Source organism: Phaethon aethereus, assembly GCF_964289735.1.
Source record: "Phaethon aethereus genome assembly, chromosome: 5".
In the NCBI taxonomy this organism is placed as follows: Eukaryota; Metazoa; Chordata; class Aves; order Phaethontiformes; family Phaethontidae; genus Phaethon; species Phaethon aethereus.
This window is the reverse complement of record NC_138579.1, coordinates 12,132,066-12,153,274: the sequence shown is the minus strand read 5'-3', so window position 1 is coordinate 12,153,274 and position 21,209 is coordinate 12,132,066. Positions and strand designations below refer to the sequence as shown.

General features: G+C 39.1%; 1 protein-coding gene across 1 annotated transcript in view; it reads left to right on the top strand.

Moving 5' to 3' along the window:
- The window catches only part of TDRD9 (tudor domain containing 9), a gene marked incomplete at its 3' end in the record, with an annotated part of 56,038 nt that overhangs the window by 12,740 nt on the left and 22,089 nt on the right, over positions 1–21,209 (top strand). The window contains exons 5-17 of the mRNA XM_082000804.1: positions 298–401; positions 1,559–1,599; positions 8,860–8,914; positions 9,071–9,155; positions 9,850–9,907; positions 10,525–10,629; positions 12,581–12,678; positions 13,066–13,197; positions 14,677–14,839; positions 14,920–14,983; positions 15,448–15,511; positions 19,695–19,739; positions 20,639–20,692. Of these exons, the coding sequence (XP_081856930.1) occupies positions 298–401; positions 1,559–1,599; positions 8,860–8,914; positions 9,071–9,155; positions 9,850–9,907; positions 10,525–10,629; positions 12,581–12,678; positions 13,066–13,197; positions 14,677–14,839; positions 14,920–14,983; positions 15,448–15,511; positions 19,695–19,739; positions 20,639–20,692 (1,068 nt within the window). The remainder of the gene's footprint in view (positions 1–297; positions 402–1,558; positions 1,600–8,859; positions 8,915–9,070; positions 9,156–9,849; positions 9,908–10,524; positions 10,630–12,580; positions 12,679–13,065; positions 13,198–14,676; positions 14,840–14,919; positions 14,984–15,447; positions 15,512–19,694; positions 19,740–20,638; positions 20,693–21,209) is intronic.

The window sequence follows — 21,209 nt, the reverse complement described above, 5'->3', positions numbered from 1 at the left end:
AACACTTCTGGATAAGGAGTATGTCCTGCAAACATTAAGGGATAGAATGTGGGCTAGTGCTTGTCTTAAGTAGGTAAATATTAGAAGTATTTCTTTAGCATTAGAATGCTAGGATGCATGAAGGAAAGTCATTATTTAGAAGGCAATGAGTGTTCCATATAGTTAACTTCTTTGTACAGCATCTGTGTTGCATCAGTTTTAATTGAAAAGCACTTGACCAGTTGACACACATGTGTGATCTACAGTCTTTTTAGCCTGTTAAATTGTGTTAATGTCAATACTTTTTTCTCCACACAGCTTCCTTCTCAAAGAATTGAGGAACCAGTGATAGTAAGGGAAATGTATGAAGTAGCAGTGTCTTTGATTCAGTCGTTTGATGAATTAGAGATGAAGGGCAATAGGTAAGATACAGTTCAATATCTGGAATCAGTGGTCCTTCGGAGAGGTGAGACACTAATTAAGGAACAGCAGCACCCCATGTATTATAGCTATTAGTGGTAACTTAATTTTCTGTGCATCTCTGCTTTTATATATTCGTGCCATTTCTACTCAGGTTAGTCATACTAAGACTACGTGTATGTCTTAATGAATGCCCTGTGTTCCTGAAATACACATTTTAAGAAAGCAGTACTTAAGCTGACCTGAGCAGTTATCAAGTGAACAACTGAAGTACAAGTGTTGATGGAGGTACATAAATATAATAAATTTGGCACTAACTTTTTAAAAATATAGTGAGTACTCAGCTTTTTTCTTCATGATTTCTTTTGATCTTTTCAATTAAACTGTTTTACTGTAGTTTAGAATAGATAAATTAAACTACTTTTTACTAATAAGCTACCTTTTATAAGCAGACATTGAAAGCATTAGCACTTCAGCTTTCAAATACTAAAAGGGCTATTGCAAACATCCACTGTTATGAACATCCATTGAAAATTATACTTTTCATTCATTATGTAATTTGAGAATAGAGACTTTCAAGATGTATGAAAAAAAATTTGTATCAGGAATGATTACTACCAAAAATGAGTTCTATATTATATTAAGGTGATTTTTAGCTTCTTGACTTGTAATGGGTAAACTTAGAGGGAGACATCTTCAGTTAATGTCATGACCTGTAGTTCTTGATAATGGTTAGCTTTCTTACATGCTAGGCTTCTGTTAAAGGTGTCTAGTGATATTTTTAGAATGCAAGAGTATTACATATACTTGAGAAGTTACTGAATAAGATTGCATAAAATTCTGCTGTAGTATACTGTCTTTTCATTTTAAGATCTTTGATAACATAATTTTGATTAATTTCATTGGTAAATAAGAATGTTTCTGTTTCAACATAATTTTGAAGACAAAACTAAGCCTGAAAATCTAGTTCAAATTTTTACATAGTGTGTTTTTCAGAAAGCATAGCTGCAAATATTGTTTTGAATTCAATTTCTTCATGTTACAAAAAATGTGCAGTTCTGCTTTTTCTTTCAAAATAAAATATCTTGATGATAAAGTAGACTGAGATTGTAAAACTAATGAAACTGCATATTCTTGTTAGGGAGAAAAAAACTTTAAGTGTTACATCAGAACGTGGAAGTGTGCTAGTTTTTTTACCAGGTGAGTATATGTTTTAATAACTTTCCCTCTTCTTATTTGTCATCTGACAATCTTTCTGCTGGTGCTTCTTCCAAGGATTTCCTAAACACATATTTAACTGGGGTTTGTTGGTCTATTTCGGTATTTTTCTTGCAAACTTGTTTAAATATGGCAATAATTGGAAGAGCAGGGAGACAAAAATTAAGACTTTGTGCATTTTAGAAATTAAGTTACAGTAATAGAATTAATTTTACAGTTAAGCTACAGAAATGCAGTTGCTCAATTTTTTAGATGAGTTATTAAATACTGTATGAAGTTCCTAGGATTCTTTTAGAGGGGTGTTTTTCTGCATATAATGTAGTCTCTTCCCTAGATTTTATTTAGATTCTTGTAGTAAATGTTAAAATTCACTTTTTTTCTTTCCATATATGTTGGTTGGTGTAGTAGGAATGCTCAGAAGCACACAGGGCAACATTGTATTTAATGATCAGAGAACTAGTTATATATAGTTTTAGTCTTCTTTAAACAGTAAACCTAGGTTATCTTACACAGCCTCTAAAATCTAGCTAAGGGGTTCAAGTAAGAATGACTACCAAAACAAAAGCATACAATCATTTTTGTGTAACTAGGCTGCAGCCTCAGTTTCCTGAGCGTCACAAACCTATTACCTGGTGCTTTTACATATTCTTTTACCTTATGGATGTGGAAGTTTGCTAGTTGAAAACTTTGAAAAGACTTGGGCGCATTTTGGTGGAGAGTCACCTCGGAGTCAGGAGCCTCTATTTCCTTGGGCATAGTGAGGTCTGTCCCTACCACGACATTCTAATGCTCTGTAAAATCTTTCTGGATGTCATTTCCCTGCTGTGTTGAGCTTAGCAGTAGACATGCTAGTGCTAGGGCTGCAAACACAGCACACCAGCACAAAAATGTACTGCTCTTGCAGGGTGGCTTTCATTGGTGGGTGCTCCCTGCCAGCTAAAAGGTGTTAGAGCTGCCTTTCTTAGTTACCTCCACTGTGAAGGTAATGGGTAGAATCAGTGGGACCTTCATCGTGTCAATGTAGGACACATTCCAGTTTGCCATTAATAAAGTAGGGAGACCATCTCTGTTGCCTCTGGCCTTCCATATTGGTGTTTGGTGTGCTTTCAGACTTCCTCAGGCCCTCTGAGTCTTCAATTCAGGCTGAAATTACTCTTCAGCACTTTCAATTCCCAAATCTTTTTTGTCTTTCACTTTGAGGTGGGTTTTTTACTGCACTGCTATCCCTGTTGCCTTATAACTGCAACTGATAAATTTAGCAAATGTATGTAAACAAAAATTTTCATTTTATGAAAACCTGTGTAGATAGTGCTTTCCGAATGAACTGGTACTCGGGTTTGTTTTTTCTTCTTGTTGTTCAGTGCTTGACCTTGGCCTGTTTTATAACTGGATACTCAAGACTGATCTTGAACACAGGATTAGCAAATAATCTCTTGAAATTTTCTGGACAAATAATCTGAATAAATCTGACAATTACAGAACTGGAGAAAAAGGGAAGAGAACGTTCAGTTTACAAGACGGCAGCTGAGACAGAGGTTTGGGTAAAAATAACCTCCCCATTTAGGACACTGATTTGAGATGCCTAGATTTTTTGAGTGCTTAGAATTACATAGCTTTTTGTACATTCAAAATAACCGTCCCATTGACATTTCAAGATGAGTAGGCATCAGGAGCCAGAAGGAGTAGTGCTGTGCTGAGGAGTACTGTTAAGTGATTTTTGCCCGCTGTCTTTGTGGAACTCAGTGATGGGGCAGAATCCATGTCTATAGAGCAGCTGCAGCTGTCTTGAGTAGGATGCCATGTTTTCCCTTCCTGTTTTAATTGTCTTGTTCAGTTCTTAAATTATTTTTTTTGATGCTACGGAGTGATTCTTTACAGATAAGTCTCCTCTTCGAGGAGTTAGTCAACAGGACCACCTGAGACAAGGGAGCAGAACAGAGCTGGCAGATCTTTAAGGATGCTTTCCATAGAGTGTAAGAGCTCTTGATCCCTAGGTGTAAGAAATTGGGAAAAGAAGGCAAGAGACTGGCATGGCTGAGTGGAGACCGGATGGGCAAACTAAAGGGCAAGATGCACAGGCAGTGGAAGCAGGGACAGGTATCCCACGATGAGTACACGGACACTGTCTAGTTATGGGACGGGATCAGAAGGACCACGGCGCAGCTAGAGGTGAACTTGGCAAGGGACACAAATAATAAGGGCTTCTACAGGTATATCAGCCAGAAAAGGAAGGTCAAAGAAAGCGTACCTGCCCTGATGAGCAAGACTGGCAGACTGGTAACAATGGATGAGGAGAAGGCTGAGGTACTGAATGACCTCTTTGCCTCAGTCTTCGCTGGCAGTGTGTCTTCCCACAACTCTTGAGAGGATGGACTGCAGGATGGGGACTGGAGGAGCAAAGTCGCTCCTACTGTAACAGATCAGGTTTGAGATCACCGGAGGAACCTGAACATGCACAAGTCTATGGGACCTGGTGATATGCATCCCAGAGTCCTGAGGGAATTGGCTGATGTAGTTGCCAAGGCACTCTCCATGATATTTGAAAAGTCCTGACAGTCAGGTGAAGTCCCTGGAGACTGGAAAAAGGGTAACATTGCACACAGTTTTTAAAAAGATAGCAAGGAGGACCCTGGGAGCTACTGACCCATCAGCCTCACCTCTGTGCCTGGGAAGATCATGGCACAGGTCCTCCTAGAAGCTATGCTAAGGCACATGGAGCACAGGGAGGTGATTTGAGACAGCCAGCATGGCTTCACCAAGGGCAAGTCCTGCGTGACCAACTTAGTGGCCTTCTATGATGGAGTGACCACATCAGTGGACAAGGGCAGAGCTACTGATGTCATCTGTGTGGACTTCTGTAAGGCCTTTGACACGGTCCTCCACAACATCCTTCTCTCTAAATCAGAGGGAGATGGATTTGATGGGTGGACTGTTGGGTGGATGAGGAATTGGGTGGGTGGTTGCACCCAGAGGGTAGTGGTCAATGGCTCAATGTCCAGATGGAGATTGGTGACCAGTGGTGTCCCTCAGGGGTCCATGTTGGGACCAGTACTGTTTCATATCTTCATCAATGACACAGCAGGATCAAGTGCACCCTCGGCACATTTGCAGGTGACACCAAGCTGAGCGGTGCGGTTGACATGCCTGAGGGGCGGGATGCCATCCAGAAGGACCTGAGCAAGCTCAAGGAATGGGCCTGTGTGAACTTCATGTGGTTCAAGAAAATCAAGTGCAGGATCCTGCACCTGGGTTGGGGCAACCCCTGGTATCAGTACAGGCTGGGGGATGAAGGGGTTGAGAGCAGCCCTGCTGAGAAGGACTTGGGCGTACTGGTGGCTGAAAAGCTGGACATGAGGTGGAAATGTGCACTCGCAGCCCAGAAGGCCAGCCATATCCTGGACCGTATCCAAAGCAGCATGGCCAGCAGGTTGAGGGAGGTGATTCTGCCCCTCTACTCCACTCTGGTGAGACCGCATCTGGAGTCTGTGTCCAGCTCTGGAGTTGTCAGCACAGGATAGACATGGACTTGTTGGAACAGGTCCAGTGGAGGCCACAAAAATGATGAGAGGGATGGAACACCTCTCCTGTGAGGACAGGCTGAGAGAGTTGGGCTTGTTCAGCCTGTAGAAGCGAAGGCTCCAGGGAGACCTTAATTGCAGCCTTTCGGTACTTAGAAGGGGCCTATAGAAAAGATGGGTACAGACTTTTTAGCAGGGCCTGTAGTGACAGGATGAGGGGTAATGATTTTAAACTAATAGAAGGTAGATTTATACCAGATAGAAGGAACAAATTTTTCACAATGAGGGTGGTGAAAGACTGGAACAGGTTGCCCGGCAAGGTGGTAGGTGCCCGATCCCTGGAAATATTCCAGGACAGGTTAGATGGGGCCCTGAGCAACCTGCTGTAGCTGAAGATGTCCCTGGTCATTGCAGGAGGTGTGTGTACATGACCTTAAAAGACTCCTTCCAACCCAAACTATTCTATGATTCTGCATGTATTGATGTATAATTCTTTAGACTTTTTAAAAAACAAATTGGAAAAAGCTGTCAGACCATGTTGACTGAATCATCAGTGAGCTACACCTTCAAGTAGGTAATGTGCTTCTGCCAGACCAGCTGACAGGCTTATGAAAGCAACAGTAGGTTGTCATCTACTTCAGGAGCTTGCAGAAGGTAGGGATGGCCAGATTTCCGTGTGCTTCACATGCGCTTGCTGATGGCAAGAATTGCGTGACCTAAAGCTTTATGGTTTTCTTTCAAAGGGATTCTGTGGTTTGTTCTCCTAAGCTTTTCTGTCTTCTGCTGCTGTCAGTCTCTTTATCTGTTTTGTATTTTCTTTTCACGTCTCCATGCCCCGCTCTCCTTACTGTTCTGGTATGTTTGCCAGGCAGGTTTTGTTACTAGTTAGTTTTTGATTTCAAGATCTGTCTCTTCTGGTCACAGCCTGTTTTTCTGTAGGCATCATGATCAACTCTTGCTATTTCCAGAACTGGGCAGCAGATACTGCCTGCTGTGTCTAGTCAGTAATTACTAGACTGATTAATGATTACTACTAATATTGGTTATGCAGAGTCTGCTCCTACCAGTCATGGATCAAGCTTCTCTTAATTGTTTTTAAGCATAAATTGGATTCAAGCCTTAATGATTTACTCAAATATGTAACCAGGCAGTACAGCAAATACAAAGCATTAGACAGCAAGATAGTCGAGCAGTACCTAGTGAGATCGAGTAGGTCTGGCAGGCTGTGTCCAAACAGACCATATCATGGTGTTCTTGTGTTTTCCCTGTATCTTTTAAATACATGCTGTTCATAAACAGACACACTTTTTTGTGTGTTACAATAACCTTAAAAAGTGGTAAGTTTTGTATTTCCCAGTCTACATGTTTTTCTCTACAGTGCTGAAGGTGTTTTGCTTAGAGCCTTAGGTTGGAAAAGGCCTTCAAGATCATCAAGTCCAACCATCAACCCAACCCACTAAACCATGTCCCAAAGTGTCACGTCTACATGTTTTTTGAACACCTCCAGGGATGATGACTCCGCCACCTCCTTGGGCAGCCTGTTCCAATCTTTGACTGCTCTTTCAGGAAAGAAAATTTTCCTAATATCTCGTCTAAACCTCCTTAGGTGCAACTTGAGGCCATTTCCTCTTGTTCTATTGCTAGTTACTTGGAAGAAGAGACAACACCCACCTCACTACAGTCTCCTTTCAGGTAGTTGTAGAGAGCGGTAAGGTCTCTCCCAGTTCCCTCAGCCGCTCCTCATAAGATTTGTGCTCCAGACCCCTCAACAGCTTCGTTGCCCTTGTCTGCATCCCACCTAGAGCCATAGACTTGTGACTGTCCAGGTGGCATAGCAGGCTGTTAGCTGCCTCCTGCTGGATTATGGGCAGTTTATTCTGCTCTCCATCCCTGTCTTCCAGCTCAGGGAGCTGAATACCCTGAGGATACCTGGTCTGGCTATTAAAGACTGAGGCAAAGGCAGCATTAAATACCTTAGCCTTTTCCTCATCCTTGGTGGCAACATTCCCCCCTGCATCCAACAAAGGACGGGGATTCTCCTTGGCTCTCTTTTTGTTGTTAATATATTTGTAAAAACTATTTTTATCTTTTAGAATGGTGGCCAGATTGAGTTCTATCTGGGCTATTGCCTTTCCAATTTTCTCTCTGCATGACCTAACGAGATCCCCATATTCTTCTTGAGTTGCCTTCCCCTTCTTCCAAAGGTCATAAACTCTCCTTTTGTCCCTGAGGCCCAGCAGAAACTCCGTGTTCAGCCAGGCTGGTCATCTTCCCTGCCACCTTGTCTTAGGGCATATGGGGACCGCCTGCTCCTGCGCCTTTTAAGACTTCCTTCTTGAAGACTGTCCAGCCTTCCTGGACCCCTTTGCCCTTCAGGACTGTCTCCCAAGGGACTCTCTCAGCCGGTGTCCTGAACAGGCCCAAGTCTGCCCTCTGGAAGTCCACGGCAGTTATTTGTGTTCTCAAGTACTCTTACTTCATTTGAGCTGTGATGTAAATTGGGCTTCCTGGCTGTCTTTTTTAGGTTCTAGTGACATTGCTTTTCCCCTGTAGTAGCTTTACAGAATGCACATCTCTGACACTTTTAAATTTCCCTCTGGTTGCCCCACCACCCCTGGTTTTTTTACCTCTTCCAACTCACCCTGACTTCTTTATGCCTTATTTATAGTCCCTTCCCCTCATTTTCCAGTTGCAGTCTTTCTGACTCCAGTACTTGACTAATCTCCATGTTTTCCTGCAATTTCTTTTACCGGCCAACCATGTATCACCATATTGGCTTCTTGTTGAATCTGTTTTTTCTTTTCTTGCCCCAGTTTCCCACTTTCTGTCCTGTTTCTCTTGCTTACCTGGACTCGATCTTGTTTTCCAGCCTATCACATACCCTTTTTTTCTTCTCATTTAAGTTATTCTCCCCTGTTCTCTTTCCTGAAAATGCCTCTCTTCCTCCACTTGCATTTGTCTTCCTTTCTTCTCACTTCTGAAGTCAAGTAGCAGTTGTCTAAAGAGTGCAAGAGATTCCACAGCCAGGTGCTCAGACTGCAGCTAGCCTCACTGAAAATTGCAGCAATCCTGTACTGCAGTTAGAGTAATTTTATTTGTTATCCAACCGGGAAAGCCCAGTGTTGGACAGATTTTTGAAAATGGGGCTTTTTGATTTGAAGTCTCAGTAAGAAGTAAACTAGACTGCTCAGAAAGGTTTATGCCTGAAGAGGTATTCAGAAAGACAATAAAAATCCCTTGACTGTAAGACTTCCCCTGGCAGATGTGAAATCCATGACCCCACTGGAACTGCCAAAGGTAAGATGGTTAAGACAGAAATAGATAATTTTTTTTTCCCCTCTTGGCCCTGCTCTTGGAAACAGCTTGTTTTGGCTGAAATATCCAAATTTATCCTAAACCAGACATTCAGCATGTGGTGAGTGTTGTCAGTTGTAAGGTACTGAAACAAGAGCTAATAATGAGACACTGGCAGATGGCCTTTATATCTGATACTGTCACTTTAGTAAGTGTAAAATTATGCAAGATGACTCTTGAGTCATTACTATTTCAGTGTTTCAGTGACACGTTATTACATTTACTGTTTAACTCTCCTGCTGTTTTATTATATGGTGAACAGGAGTTAGTAATGAAAGTCAGTTAAGAATTTAAGTAGACATCAGAATTGGTTTTAGAATTGTTTGTGATTGCTAAAAAGAAAACAAACTCTTGATTACTTTTTCCCTAGGTTTGAATGAAATAAGCTACATGCACTCATGTCTCTCAAATATGTTTAACAAAAGGTAAGTTAGACCATGTTTGTTTCAGTTTAATTGAAACTTGAACATGAATCCTTCATCTGTATTGAGTTCTAAGTACATAATATGATTTATCACAGAGGTGTAATTAATTTTTGTATTCTTGCATCAGTAAATATTTTACTAATGTATTTTCTTTAGGTGGCAAGTGTACCCACTTCACTCACGTGTGACACTAGAAGAACAAAGTAATGTATTTTTGACTACAGTTCCTGGTTACAGAAAAGTAAATATTGTTGAATCATGACTTTTTTATTAAGTATGTGAAACCTTTTGCTAGAGTAATAATAGCAAATAATAATGTACATAAATGAATATTAGCTGTGCCCACTCAAACCATTTTGTGAGGGCAAAGCAGTTTTGTTTCTTTCAAGATGTAAACTGATTGCTTTTCTTACCAAGTTGTTGCTTTAACTGGCATTTAGACCTCAGGAGAAGTGCAGTAACAGGAAGTTATCCTTAAATTACTGTGTGACACTGTTTTTATCCTTCAGAATAGGTTGTGCATGTCAATTCTTGTACCTGCAGGATAGTTGTGTGCTGCTGGTGGCACTGCATAGCAACGTAGCCCTCCGGTATGGGGGTCTCTTACCTGCTTTGTACCCCACATTTTGGCTGGTGTCTTGGTTTTCTTTATCACTGCTAATAGTGTGATGTTTTGTTATGACAAAGGCATAAGGAAATATTTCCATTCTTCATCTATTTTGTCATATACTGTACTATTTTATTATGCTTTTCTGATCTTAGGACAATACCAGCTTTCTTGTGGTATATTGCTTTTTTTAATATGCAGAGCAGAAATACTGTGTTGCGTTACGTTTATATTTCTTCATAGCAAGTTGGATTTTTCATGTAGAAACATTAATGGGAGTAATTTTTTCTTCATGCATTCATTGCTCATTTTTTGTTTCAAAACTCAGATTATTCTATCTACTAACATAGCTGAGAGCTCTGTAACAGTTCCTGATGTTAAGTATGGTAAGTCATCTAAATTTTGTGGTTCTGTATACACTGTATTTGTAATGCTTTCCTTACTCATGCTAGCCTAAATCTCTCTAACATGTCAGTTTTACAAAGTGTTGCTGTTGCAGTTTAATTTTGACAGTTGTTGAATTCTTTCTTTTGCAACAGGGAACAGTTTTAAATCTGAATATATGAACAAATACTAGATCTACTGAGTGGGTGTTGATTTTAATCTTTACTTGAGAGGGGAAAAACAATTTTAAATGCAGTAACAAACAGAATCAGACCTCGTGTCACAAGTACCTTAAGCTTCTTATTCACATTCTGACTATATTTTGAAGTAATTGTGTCAGAGTAAGCAAATTCTGATACAGAATGTCTAAATGCAGAAATGATTGCCTCTTAATGCTTGTCATCTGCACTAACTTTATTATATTTATGTTAAAATCTATTTGCAGTTTTGTTAGTATTCAGAGTATCCTGTCTGGTTTTTTATAAGTGTTCTCCTTACTAGTTTTCAAATAATTGAAACTTTCCTTTTCTGATAACACAAAATCAACCAGTATTTTTTCCACTGCCATGAGGAAAAATTGTTTTGTAATAATAATAGATTTTTTTTTTTGTAATTGCAGTGATAGATTTCTGCTTAACTAGAAATTTGGTTTGTGATGAGGAAACTAATTACCAAAGTTTGAGACTTTGCTGGGCATCTAAAACAAACTGTAATCAAAGAAAAGGTAAGATGATGATAGGTAATGGAAAGGGATTTTAGAAGCTAACCTTCATGGATAATTCTGTGTTAGTTTTGATTTTATTAACAGTAGAAAGCACAGACTATTTTTGCCATGAATAGTTTATACAAAAACATAATTCCTTACCATGTCAGGATATTAAAATGTGATTCAGCACTATTCCTGAATGTTTTATTTTGTTCAAGTATTTTTCCAGAGGAATGTTTTGTATTTTATTGAAAAATATTAAAATTCATGGACCGTAAAACTTACAGGGATTCCTTGTTATTTAATAGTAATTTTTTTTATCTCGAGCCATTTTTAAAAAGAGGAGATAATGTACTGCTAGGTATTTGTTAACTACTTGTGAGTTTCAGTAGTAAAAGAAACTTCCATGTCTATTTGTCACTCTTAAATCAGTTGAAATACCTACAGCAATGTCTCTAATGTAGGCCAGTGTTGGTAGCACAGGGTTAAATAAGATTTCATATCAGCTCTTCTAGTAAGACAATAGTCTTAAATATCAAAATGTTTTTGTTTTGATGAAAAAGATTACTAAATAAATTCATAAATGATATCTTTAAGTATAAAAATACCTGTATTTTCAAATATTGTGAGGACTTCACAATTAAAGCTTTATTTCCATTTCGTTCTGGGTTGGTGTAGGTTTTGAGAATCATCCAATATACAACTGGTGTTTTGTATAGCAGACTTGGACTTATGCATATGACTTCAAAATAAGGCCTAAATCTCCAGTGGACTATCCCACTGAGTGGAGCACCCTTTAGTTTGTTGAAGTGAATGGTGTCTGGAGTCGTGAAGATAGACGTTCTGAATCAGTGTGTTTTCTGTAAATAGTAGAACATAAAGGTGTTTAGCTGTTTGTCATGGTGTAAAAGTTGTTTATATGGAAGGTCATTGCTAGCTATAGAGTCAAATAGGAAATCCAAGTATACTTATTACGTAAAGAAATACAAATGTGAAGCGTATTTACTCTGCTTATAGAATCTTCAGCTTGGGGTTATGTGAAAACCTGCATTGACATTTATCTATATTAAATTTAGATTTGGTAGGACTTTTAAGGAAGTGTATTTTAGGGCAGTATTTGGCCTACAGCATCCTGGCTTGTATCAGAAATAGTGTGGCCAGCAGGACTAGGGAAGTGATTGTCCCCCTGTACCCAGTACTGGTGAGGCCGCACCTTGAATATTGTGTTCAGTTTTGGGCCCCTCACTACAAGAAGGACATCGAGGTGGTGGAGCCTGTCCAAAGAAGAGCATCAAAGCTGGTGAAGGATCTAGAGGAGCAGCTGAGGGAACTGGGGTTGTTTAATATGGAGAAAAGCAGTCTCGGGGAGACCTTAACCCTCTCTTACATCTGCCTCAAAGGAGGTTGTAGCGAGGTGGGTGTTGGTCTCTTCTACCAAGTAACAAGAAATAGAATGATAAAACAAGACAAAACGGCCTCGAGTTGCGCCAGGGGAGGTTTGGATTGGATATTAGGAAAAATTTCTTCACCAAAAGGACTGATCTGTAGATGTGGCACTTACTGTTATGGTTTAGTGGTGGACTTGGCAGCACTCTGTTAGCGGTTGGACTTGATGATCTTAAAGGACTTTTCTAACCTAGGGGATCTATGATTCTGTGTCTTTTCAGCTGAGAAAGATAGATGCTGATTTGAGGCCAGTTATGTCAAAGAGGTATTTGGGTGAAATACTTAAGTAACTCTTCTTTTAGTTACTGCTGCTATGAAAGCAACATGATTTCATCTGATCCTTAGGTAGGAAAGGATAGAGAGAATGTCTCCTCTGGGCCCGTCTGCTGCAAGAGAGCAGAATATTGGTCAGCTTGCAGCATCAGCTGTTGCATGCTGCTCGGCTGCCTTGTAGATGGATGGGTTTTGAACAGCCTCAAACTTTGGCAGTTTACAAATTAGTGATGTGTTCTTTTATGTAAAGGTCGTGCTGGACGTGTTTCCAAAGGGTATTGTTATAGGCTTGTACACAAGGACTTCTGGACAGACTTTATTCCAGAGAAGTCAGTACCTGAGATACTGGTAAGACTTTTGGGGAACATTAAGAATTTTTTTAACAATTTTCTGTGGTCACAGAAGAGACAAAATAAAAAATTTTGCTTTACTTTTCCTGAAGACAGTGTACGGTTTGAATAGTTACTAGTATCTGTAACACTGAACAGAATTCAAGTTGATAAATAACTGACAAATACCAGTCCACATAGTTTTCTTCATTGAAGGTGATGCATTATAGCAGTAAAACAGATATGGATTAGAAATAAGCAATCTGTTCAAAAGAAAAATATCATTAGTTACAGAAAATTAATTTCAGGTTTTACTAAATTGTAAGCTTTAGCTTATTTTTCATGTAAAACACTTTGTTACTTTCCTGCCATGGGAAGTGTGACAATAACATTGTCTTCCCTTCAGCGTTGTCCATTGGGAGCTACAGTCTTAAAAATAAAAAAGCTTGATATGGGGGGACCAAAAGCCTTGCTGGCAACAGCTCTTTCTCCACCCAGTGTAGGAGACATTGAACGTACCATACTTCAGCTGAAAGAGGTAGGCATTCTTTTAATGGGTTAAAATCAAGGTAATAAAAATGTACTGTGTAAGTGTTTTTTCCCTGGTGTTTAAAGTAGTAGAAGCCTTTATTGGAACCCAAAATAAGAACTGTGTGTAGAGAATCTTCTCTTGCATTTGGTTGTTTGGTTATTGTCTTCTTCAGCATAATTTCTGCAGTCACTTCATTAAAACAGTATTATAATTTCATCAGAGTGTAATGATACTGTTTGTGAACTAGCACCTTGGTGAAGGAGTGTCTTAGGGTGGTTTCGAGAATTCCCGAGAAGGGTAGACACATATACACAGAGTACAAGGAAAAAACAGTAAGCATTTTATTAACTACCAACATGTGTTACACTAAGGGTATCTTGCAAAGCAATTGTCTTACCGACCTGAGGACTGCGGAAGATGGCCCATCCGTACATTCTTGTGTTGTCCTGTGCCGCGTGCTCAGCCCAGCAGTCGGTAGGTGCCAGCTTTACGTGGATGTCCCCACGGAGGCAATGATGGCCTTGCCGTACACCGATCCCCCTGCTCTTCGGGAAATCCCAGTATTTATACACTTGCAGAGGAGCGGGTTTCGACACACATGACCAGTGAGTGCCGAAACACGCCTCTGTTGCTGACTCTCAGCATAGGGAGCGTATGGCACATGTGCCCGCTGGTCAGGCGCACTGCACACACCATAGCCATCCCGTCTGTTGGTTCGTAGGCTCTGTACACACAGGATATTATCAATCATGCTTAAGCCAATAGCAAGATGTTGCAAGGATTCCTACCTCCACGTCCTCCCCTAGTATTGTTCAACTTTCTTATCTCTGTGGGAAACCATCTGGTTTCTCTCACGCAGCCTGTTATCTGCTTCTCACCCAGCTACCTGTTTTTCTCACTGTGCTAATGGCGGTGTTCTCATGGGCCAAAAGTCCATCTTTTAACCCCTTTTGCTGCGGTTTTCTCACTGTCTACTTCTCACTCAGTGTCCAACTACAGACCAAAATTCCATCTTTTAACCCTCTGTATACAAAGAGAATGGAAAAAAAATAAGAGAACTTGAACTCTGTAAGTGAAATTGTTTATTAATAAGTAGCAAAATCACACTCTTACACCTTATGATGTATAGGGCTTAGCCTGAAGATCCCCATCTGACCTGTGCAAGGAGGTTGGTGATTTTGCTTTTCAATTATAAAGGTGAGGCAGGGTAGAACACTCATTGCATTAAACTTTTTCTTCTCCAAAGTGCATAAGAAATTATATTCGTATACAGTAGCTTGCTTCTATAGCCAGCATATTTAGTAGAAGCTTTGGTTTTGAAACACTAGGCTTTTAAAATTGATTTAAGAACTTACACTTAATTACAATTTTGATACTAATTGATGTGGCTTTGCAGTAATTGCTTGCTTCTTGTCTTGTTTTCTTACAAACTGGACTTATTTACTTTGTCAAGTTTTAAAAGTGAATACATTTTAATTTCTCTAGCTGGGAGCACTTACAGCTTGCATACAAACAGAAGAAAATCCACATGATGGTGAGCTGACTTTCTTGGGAAAGGTATTGGCACAGTTGCCAGTGGATCTGCATCTTGGAAAATTGATAGTCCTTGGGCATGTCTTCGGGTGCTTAGAAGAATGCCTTATTATAGGTAACTGAAAGATCATGTGAGAACATTTCTGTGAAAACGAGTGATTTGCAGGTTTTCATTTTGATTTGTTTTTGTTGTAGCTGCAGCACTCTCTTTGCGGAATTTTTTTGCAGTACCTTTCAAACAGCATATCGATGGATACAGGTATTACCCTAGGTGTTTTACAACTTCCTGAGCACATTTGGGGGCGCAGGACTAAGTTGACCACTAAATATAATTTTTCATGTCATGAGTCTAATTTTCTGTCAAAGTGCCAAGTAGTGCAAAAAGGAGCTTTTCCAGGGCAGAGATACTGAAATCTGTTTCTGTGTGAACGAATCAGTATCAAAGAGCTAAGTCATCCTTTTCTGAGTACAAGACCTGATTCTTCAGCTTTGCCTTTCTGATGTGAACATGGGGTAGTTTTTTAAAAGAATTTTAAAAAAAATCCTTGGTATCTGGCTCACACAGTTACCTTCAGCAAGAAGATGTGAATAAGAACAAATAATTACAATAAAAGTATTGACCTTGCTTATTGAAGTCCTGGAAGATGTAGCATTCTGAGCTATATAATATATTTGATTTTTTTTTTTTAAGTTGTTGATAATTCTTTTTGTTTTTATATCCAGGAACAAACTGTTTTTTGCTGGGAATAGTAAGAGTGACTGTATTGCAATTGTGAATGCATTTAAGGTAAGTCTTTTTTTCCACCTTGTTTTCCAGTGAAATCTGATAGACCAAAACAGAGCTCCTCACCTTTGTAGGGTCAGTGCAGCATTTGTGCTTTGACGGTGTTAAAAGTTAAAACCTTCACATTACTCCTAGCTACTTACTGATACTTTTTAAAGGCTGTGTCCTACTGTATAACACTATTAGTTCTGACGAGTTCATTTTTACCACTGTGAAGGAGCTGCACAAGTTTGTACCAAAGTAAGGTGCCAAGAAATAGTTAAACAGGGGTTGCAAGGCTCGGTTTCTGGGTATATTCCCTATTTTCCAATCTCCTATGGCTTTTGAGGTATTTGTTCTACTAAGCAGATGGAAAACAGCATGAAGAGTGGAGGAGAGTGAGAGTATGCTGCTTATCTCAGTCTTCTGCTTCCTAAAAGTAGGAGCAGATTTTGAACAAGATAGGAACCAGAGGCTCAGGTTCCCTTGACCCCCTGTGATCCTTTCAATAAAGGAGCTGTTTTACATGGGGAGGCAGATTCTTTCCAGTCCAGGAAGGTTTACCTATGTCATTCCAGCAACTATAGAATTGATGTCTCATTGCCTCCAACAGAACAAATGATGGCTAACTGGTAAGCAGAATGAAGTTTCTGGAATTAATAACTTGAACTGCTGAACAAGTTTCTAATGTAGCATATTTGCTCTCTGTGTGCTGCTGATGATCCCACTGCAGCTGTTACAAATCTTAAGAGATTGAATTCTTCTGAACTGTAATATTTACTAGTACTGTGCCTTCTCATGCTTCTCTTGAAGGTCTGCTTGGTTTATTTTCCTGTGTCTTAATACTTGATCTGCATTTGCACTGCTTCAAGACTTCTTCCCAAATTGTCTCTGAGCCTTTCTATGCGGGATGATAAAATCCCTGTCGTGGACAGCAAGAAATTTCTATTTGCTGCAGACCTGTGTCTTCCAAATTACAGCTACTGAGAACATACAGCCTTCAGTGGTTCAGGAAAGTCTTTGATCATACCAAGTTCTGCTTCCTAATAAACCAAAATATTTTAGGAAAATATCAGAGTTTTGGGGCACAGTGTTTTGCATCAACCTTGGAGGTGTTTAAATGCTGTAAATAATAAAATAATTATTATTATCTAAGTAATTAAAATATGATTTTTTAAAAAAATAAATCTCATAAAGCATTTATTAATTTATCTAGACCAGTAAGCTTGTCTGCTGTAATTTATGCAATTAGCAATAATCAGGATAAAATTGCAGTAAGAAATATTCTAGGTTTTCCAGAGTGTTCCTTATTTGTTTTGCTAAAATCTCATCTTTCACCAGATAAGTCATGTGGATGATGTCACGTTTCAACTCAATAAGAACAGATTTACATGGGGACATTCTTAATGTGAATACTGATTGATACAAAAATCACACTGAGCTGCTGTGGTACAAACTTGCTTCATTGGGCTAGCTAAGAAGTTACACTACATGTAATAGAAGGTTGCCTCTTTTCTCTTATCTGTACTGTTTTGCTTCGGGTCAGCTTATTTATCCGTATAGGCTTGCAGTGTTTGTAAATGATTGTTAGTATCAGCCTAAAGCAGGACTGAGGTGTTTTGTCTCAGGCAGTGAATGTTAATAACCTGATGACTCTTCATCTTTTCGAAAATTACTGTAGTTTTCCTGCTACTGTGCTTTTGTGTGGGCAATCCACTGATGATCGCAGGAAATTCTGGTTTATCATAAGCCCACTTTAGTCAGGGGCTGAAAAATTTACAGGTTTTCTGTGGCATTTATCTCTCTATTGTAATAATGAAAAATAAAATGCCAGAGATGCAGTGATATTGGTAGCTCCCTTTTAACAAAGGACATTGACATCTGGTGAATTCTAGCACAGAATGAGTTTGGTGTCCTTTCTCCAGACTTCATAGCTTTGACTCTGTAATGTTTTATTCTGTCCAAACGGGATTTTTCTATGCGCTTGGCTGTTTGGTAGCCCAGTACCACGGACAGAGGTCGATCCCCCCAGTTACAGCGTAGGGAAGACTCTGCTAGAGTAACTTACTGTTCAGAATCCAATATTGTACGTTATGGATGGTCTGATGTGTTCTGGAGACTCTAAAATCTTCAGCTGCAGATGTAGTTTATTCCATTTTGTGCATGGTGACCTCTTTACTTCCATGAAAGCCGACTTGTTTTTCTGTACTCTGGTGTCAGAATTTTATGAAGCACACATGGGCACATATGCCACATGTACACACTGGTCCTCAGGCTCAAGTGTCATCTTTGCTTAATTCCTCTTATTCTGCTGTATACTATATTGCCCTCATGTCCTATTAATCTGAAGGTCATATTTCTATAAACCAGTATGTTGTCCTGGAGAATAAATGCAAACATTCAAACAGAGCTTCCTGTGCAGTATCTCTATGTGTGAGTGATGTGAAAGCTTTATGTTTGATGGCTGAGTGTTAGAAAATAACAGGAAATGAACTTGTTTTCAAAGGCCCTGGTTCAGATTAGATTTCTTCCAGGGTAGGCTGAAGTTCTGTGAATCATTAGCATGTCTTTCTTAAGCCCTTGCTTATGAAAAGTTTTCGGTGAATTGGAAAACGTCAAAAGCTTTGGTAGTAGAAGGAGGAGAATCCAGGGAAGTAAAGGCTAATCAGCCTTGTTTAAGTGATATGATTTGAAAAATAGAGAGTTTTAAAAGAAAAAATAATGTCAAAAAAGTGGAGTTTATTTTTCTGACATATTATAAGTCTTGGGTATGGAAGTGGTGGATGTTAAAAGCATTATTTAAAATCAGCACATCAGACAGCCTCAATCAAGATAGGGAAATGCAGTCTGCCTGTTGAACTATGCTAATAGTGTCTACAGTAAGACAGAAAATTGCACTATGAGGTGGGGGGTCAAACTAGAAGAAACTGATTATGCAGGCATCTGTTGTAGATTTCCTGCCTAATAATGAAATTATTTTCATTAATATCCTGGGTATGTTAATTTCTTTTCTAGCCCTGTTTTCTGGGAGACATCCATGTCAGAATTGCATCTGAATCAGTCAGTTCACTTAGTTTTGTCTCAAAGCAAGGAGAAAAGAAAGTTTCTGAAAGTAGCCTGCTTTATTACAGCATCAAATCAAAGCATCCAAGTAGTTCTATTTATTTATGAATGTTTGCATGTGTTTTAATACTCAGTCCATCTCCTTTCAAAACTAGGTGGATAGCTTGTTGTATGTTGCTGTGCTGTCAGGTGGCTATTATACCTCTCCCAACACAAATCAGGACTTACTCCTTTAAAGCCTTAGAACATAACATGCTCAGTCTGCTTTTGGAATGTGCCGGGATCACGAATCTCTAAGCTATGTCCAGAAGTTCAGTGACCTAAATGCTATGTTTCCAATTTAGCTGCAGGACCTGATGGCAAGTTTGAGGCAGTATATGTAGTTGCAACTCATCCCATAGTGCTTAAACTCCTTTTCAGTCTGTAGATGTGGCATTACATGCCATAACCTCTGAGCTGACGTGAAGGCAGAATAATTGTCGTATTACAGCAATTCTTGTTCTTTAGCATGTTGTGGTACAACTTTTATAACCCTGCCACACTTTCAGCCCTCCAGTAATGCATTTTTACAATTACATTTTGCAGCCACACCATTTTGTATGCTCGCGTATGAGCAAAGGAAGACCCAGAGTTCTTGCCCTCAACAACATAGAGTAAGACTGTTCATAAGAGTGAGAAGTATTTATATCTGCTTAGGAACCAACCAGGCAAGCATTGTATTAGACTAGAATCATTAAATAATTAAGGCTGGAAAGGGACTCAGGAGGTCTGTAGTCCCATCTCCTGCTCAGAGGAGATTCAGCAAGGAGGTCAGGCAAGGTTATTCAGGGTTTTATGGACAAGATCCTCACAAACCTGATCTATGTTGGCCCTGCTGTGTGGGATGTTGGAACAATTGATCTGAAGAAGTCTCCTCCAATGTAAATTACTGTGATTCAGATTTCCTTACACTCCTTTGAGCTTCAATATTTGTAGTTTCTGTTAGCCCAAGGGCATCTCTGTTTTTTAAACTGGTGTTAAAAATATTATCTTCAGTATAGGTATGGAAAAAGTTCATAGTCTTAAATGTCACACTAATATTTGTAATCATTATTACTAAAGTACTACAGTTTGTGCCTGAATACTACACCACTTCTTTTTTCAGGCATGGCAGGCCTGCAGACAAAAAGGGGAGCTGAGACATCCCAAGGTTAGTTAAACTTTATTTCTTCTTTTCTGTTCAAGGTTGGTGACTTCAATGCTGGAGTATTTTATATTCTTAGTATGGTATTTTTGCTAGCAATCCTCCTTTGTAATAGTTATGACTTTTCATAAGTAAATAGAAGCATGTTTGAGAGAACATGAGTTTTTTAATCCAGTGCTGAGTATTTGAAGGTAATTCCTTATGTAGTTCCTTTCACAAATGGATCAACAGTGGCCAGAGGGCTTGAAATCCAAGCTGAAAAGGGAAAGTGAGCTGTAGTTGAAATATTTTTAGTATGCCTAAGTGTGTCTGTTTTTTTTTAAAGAAACACACAAATCTTTTCCCCCACCCCCTGAAAGATGGAAGATCTTTGTGCATCAGTCACAAAAACCAGTAGTATGTGCACAATAACTGCCTCCAGTCTTTCTTTTGTATGTATAAGATTAAAGCTTTTTTATTTTTCTGCTTCTTTCAGAGTATAACGTGCTTTATGAACACTAGTGCGTAACATACACTGAGTTATAATGAGTAGCCAAGATGGCCAGAATCTGTCTGACAGTTATGTATCCAGATAAAGAAGTTCTGGGGTTTTTTTGAAGGAGTGTCCATCTTGAAATAGATTCTGTAGTAGCAAAACAGAGGAGTTGGGCTTGTGGGTTTATATGAAGAATTTAGATGACCCATAGCTGCAGTGGTGGTAACCAAAGTATAGTTCATTAGTCAAATATATAATTGTCTTCTATTTTCATACATGTCATAATACTGTGAAATCAGATCAAATTCTTCCATCGCTGTATATAACTACTGTTTATGTCTACACAGAAGAATGACAGAAACCTTACTAGCAGTAGAAGAAACAAGTTTCTAACAATACCTGCATTTGCATTTTTCACTTTCTTTTCCAGGAAGAGCTTGAGTGGGGTCGATCAAATTGTATTCATATCAAGAAAGTCAGAGAGGTATGATGAAATAGATAATCACTTTTATAAGCAGAAGGACTTAACTTTCCTTATTTTCTACAAGTATTAAGATTTGTACTGCCTACTGTACTATTATGTATCTATCTATCTATAGATGTATATTTTCTTTAAACTGAATTTTTAGGTTTTGTTTCTTATGGGGAGGAGAGATGGTACTATTTAAAGTTGTCGAAGAATACCGGGACTTCAAGTACAATTTAAGACAGATCAGACAGAAGCTTTATTAACTATGATCATAGTGAGCAAACATAAGGGCAGCATTTCCCCCTCTGCTCCTCTCTTTTCTCTCAAGTGCTTGCAAAGACTCCATTTATTATACTGTTTCAAAGAAAGGAAAGAAGTGAGGAAAATAATTCTAATGTTAACAAAGGCCAGTGTGCATTCTTGTGAAGAATGGACTTCAGATAATCATTTATATGTTAATAAGGCAGAATACCTATGCCTGGGATGGATGGACTCTAAGTAGCTTGTTAACTGCCACAGTTGACACTATGGA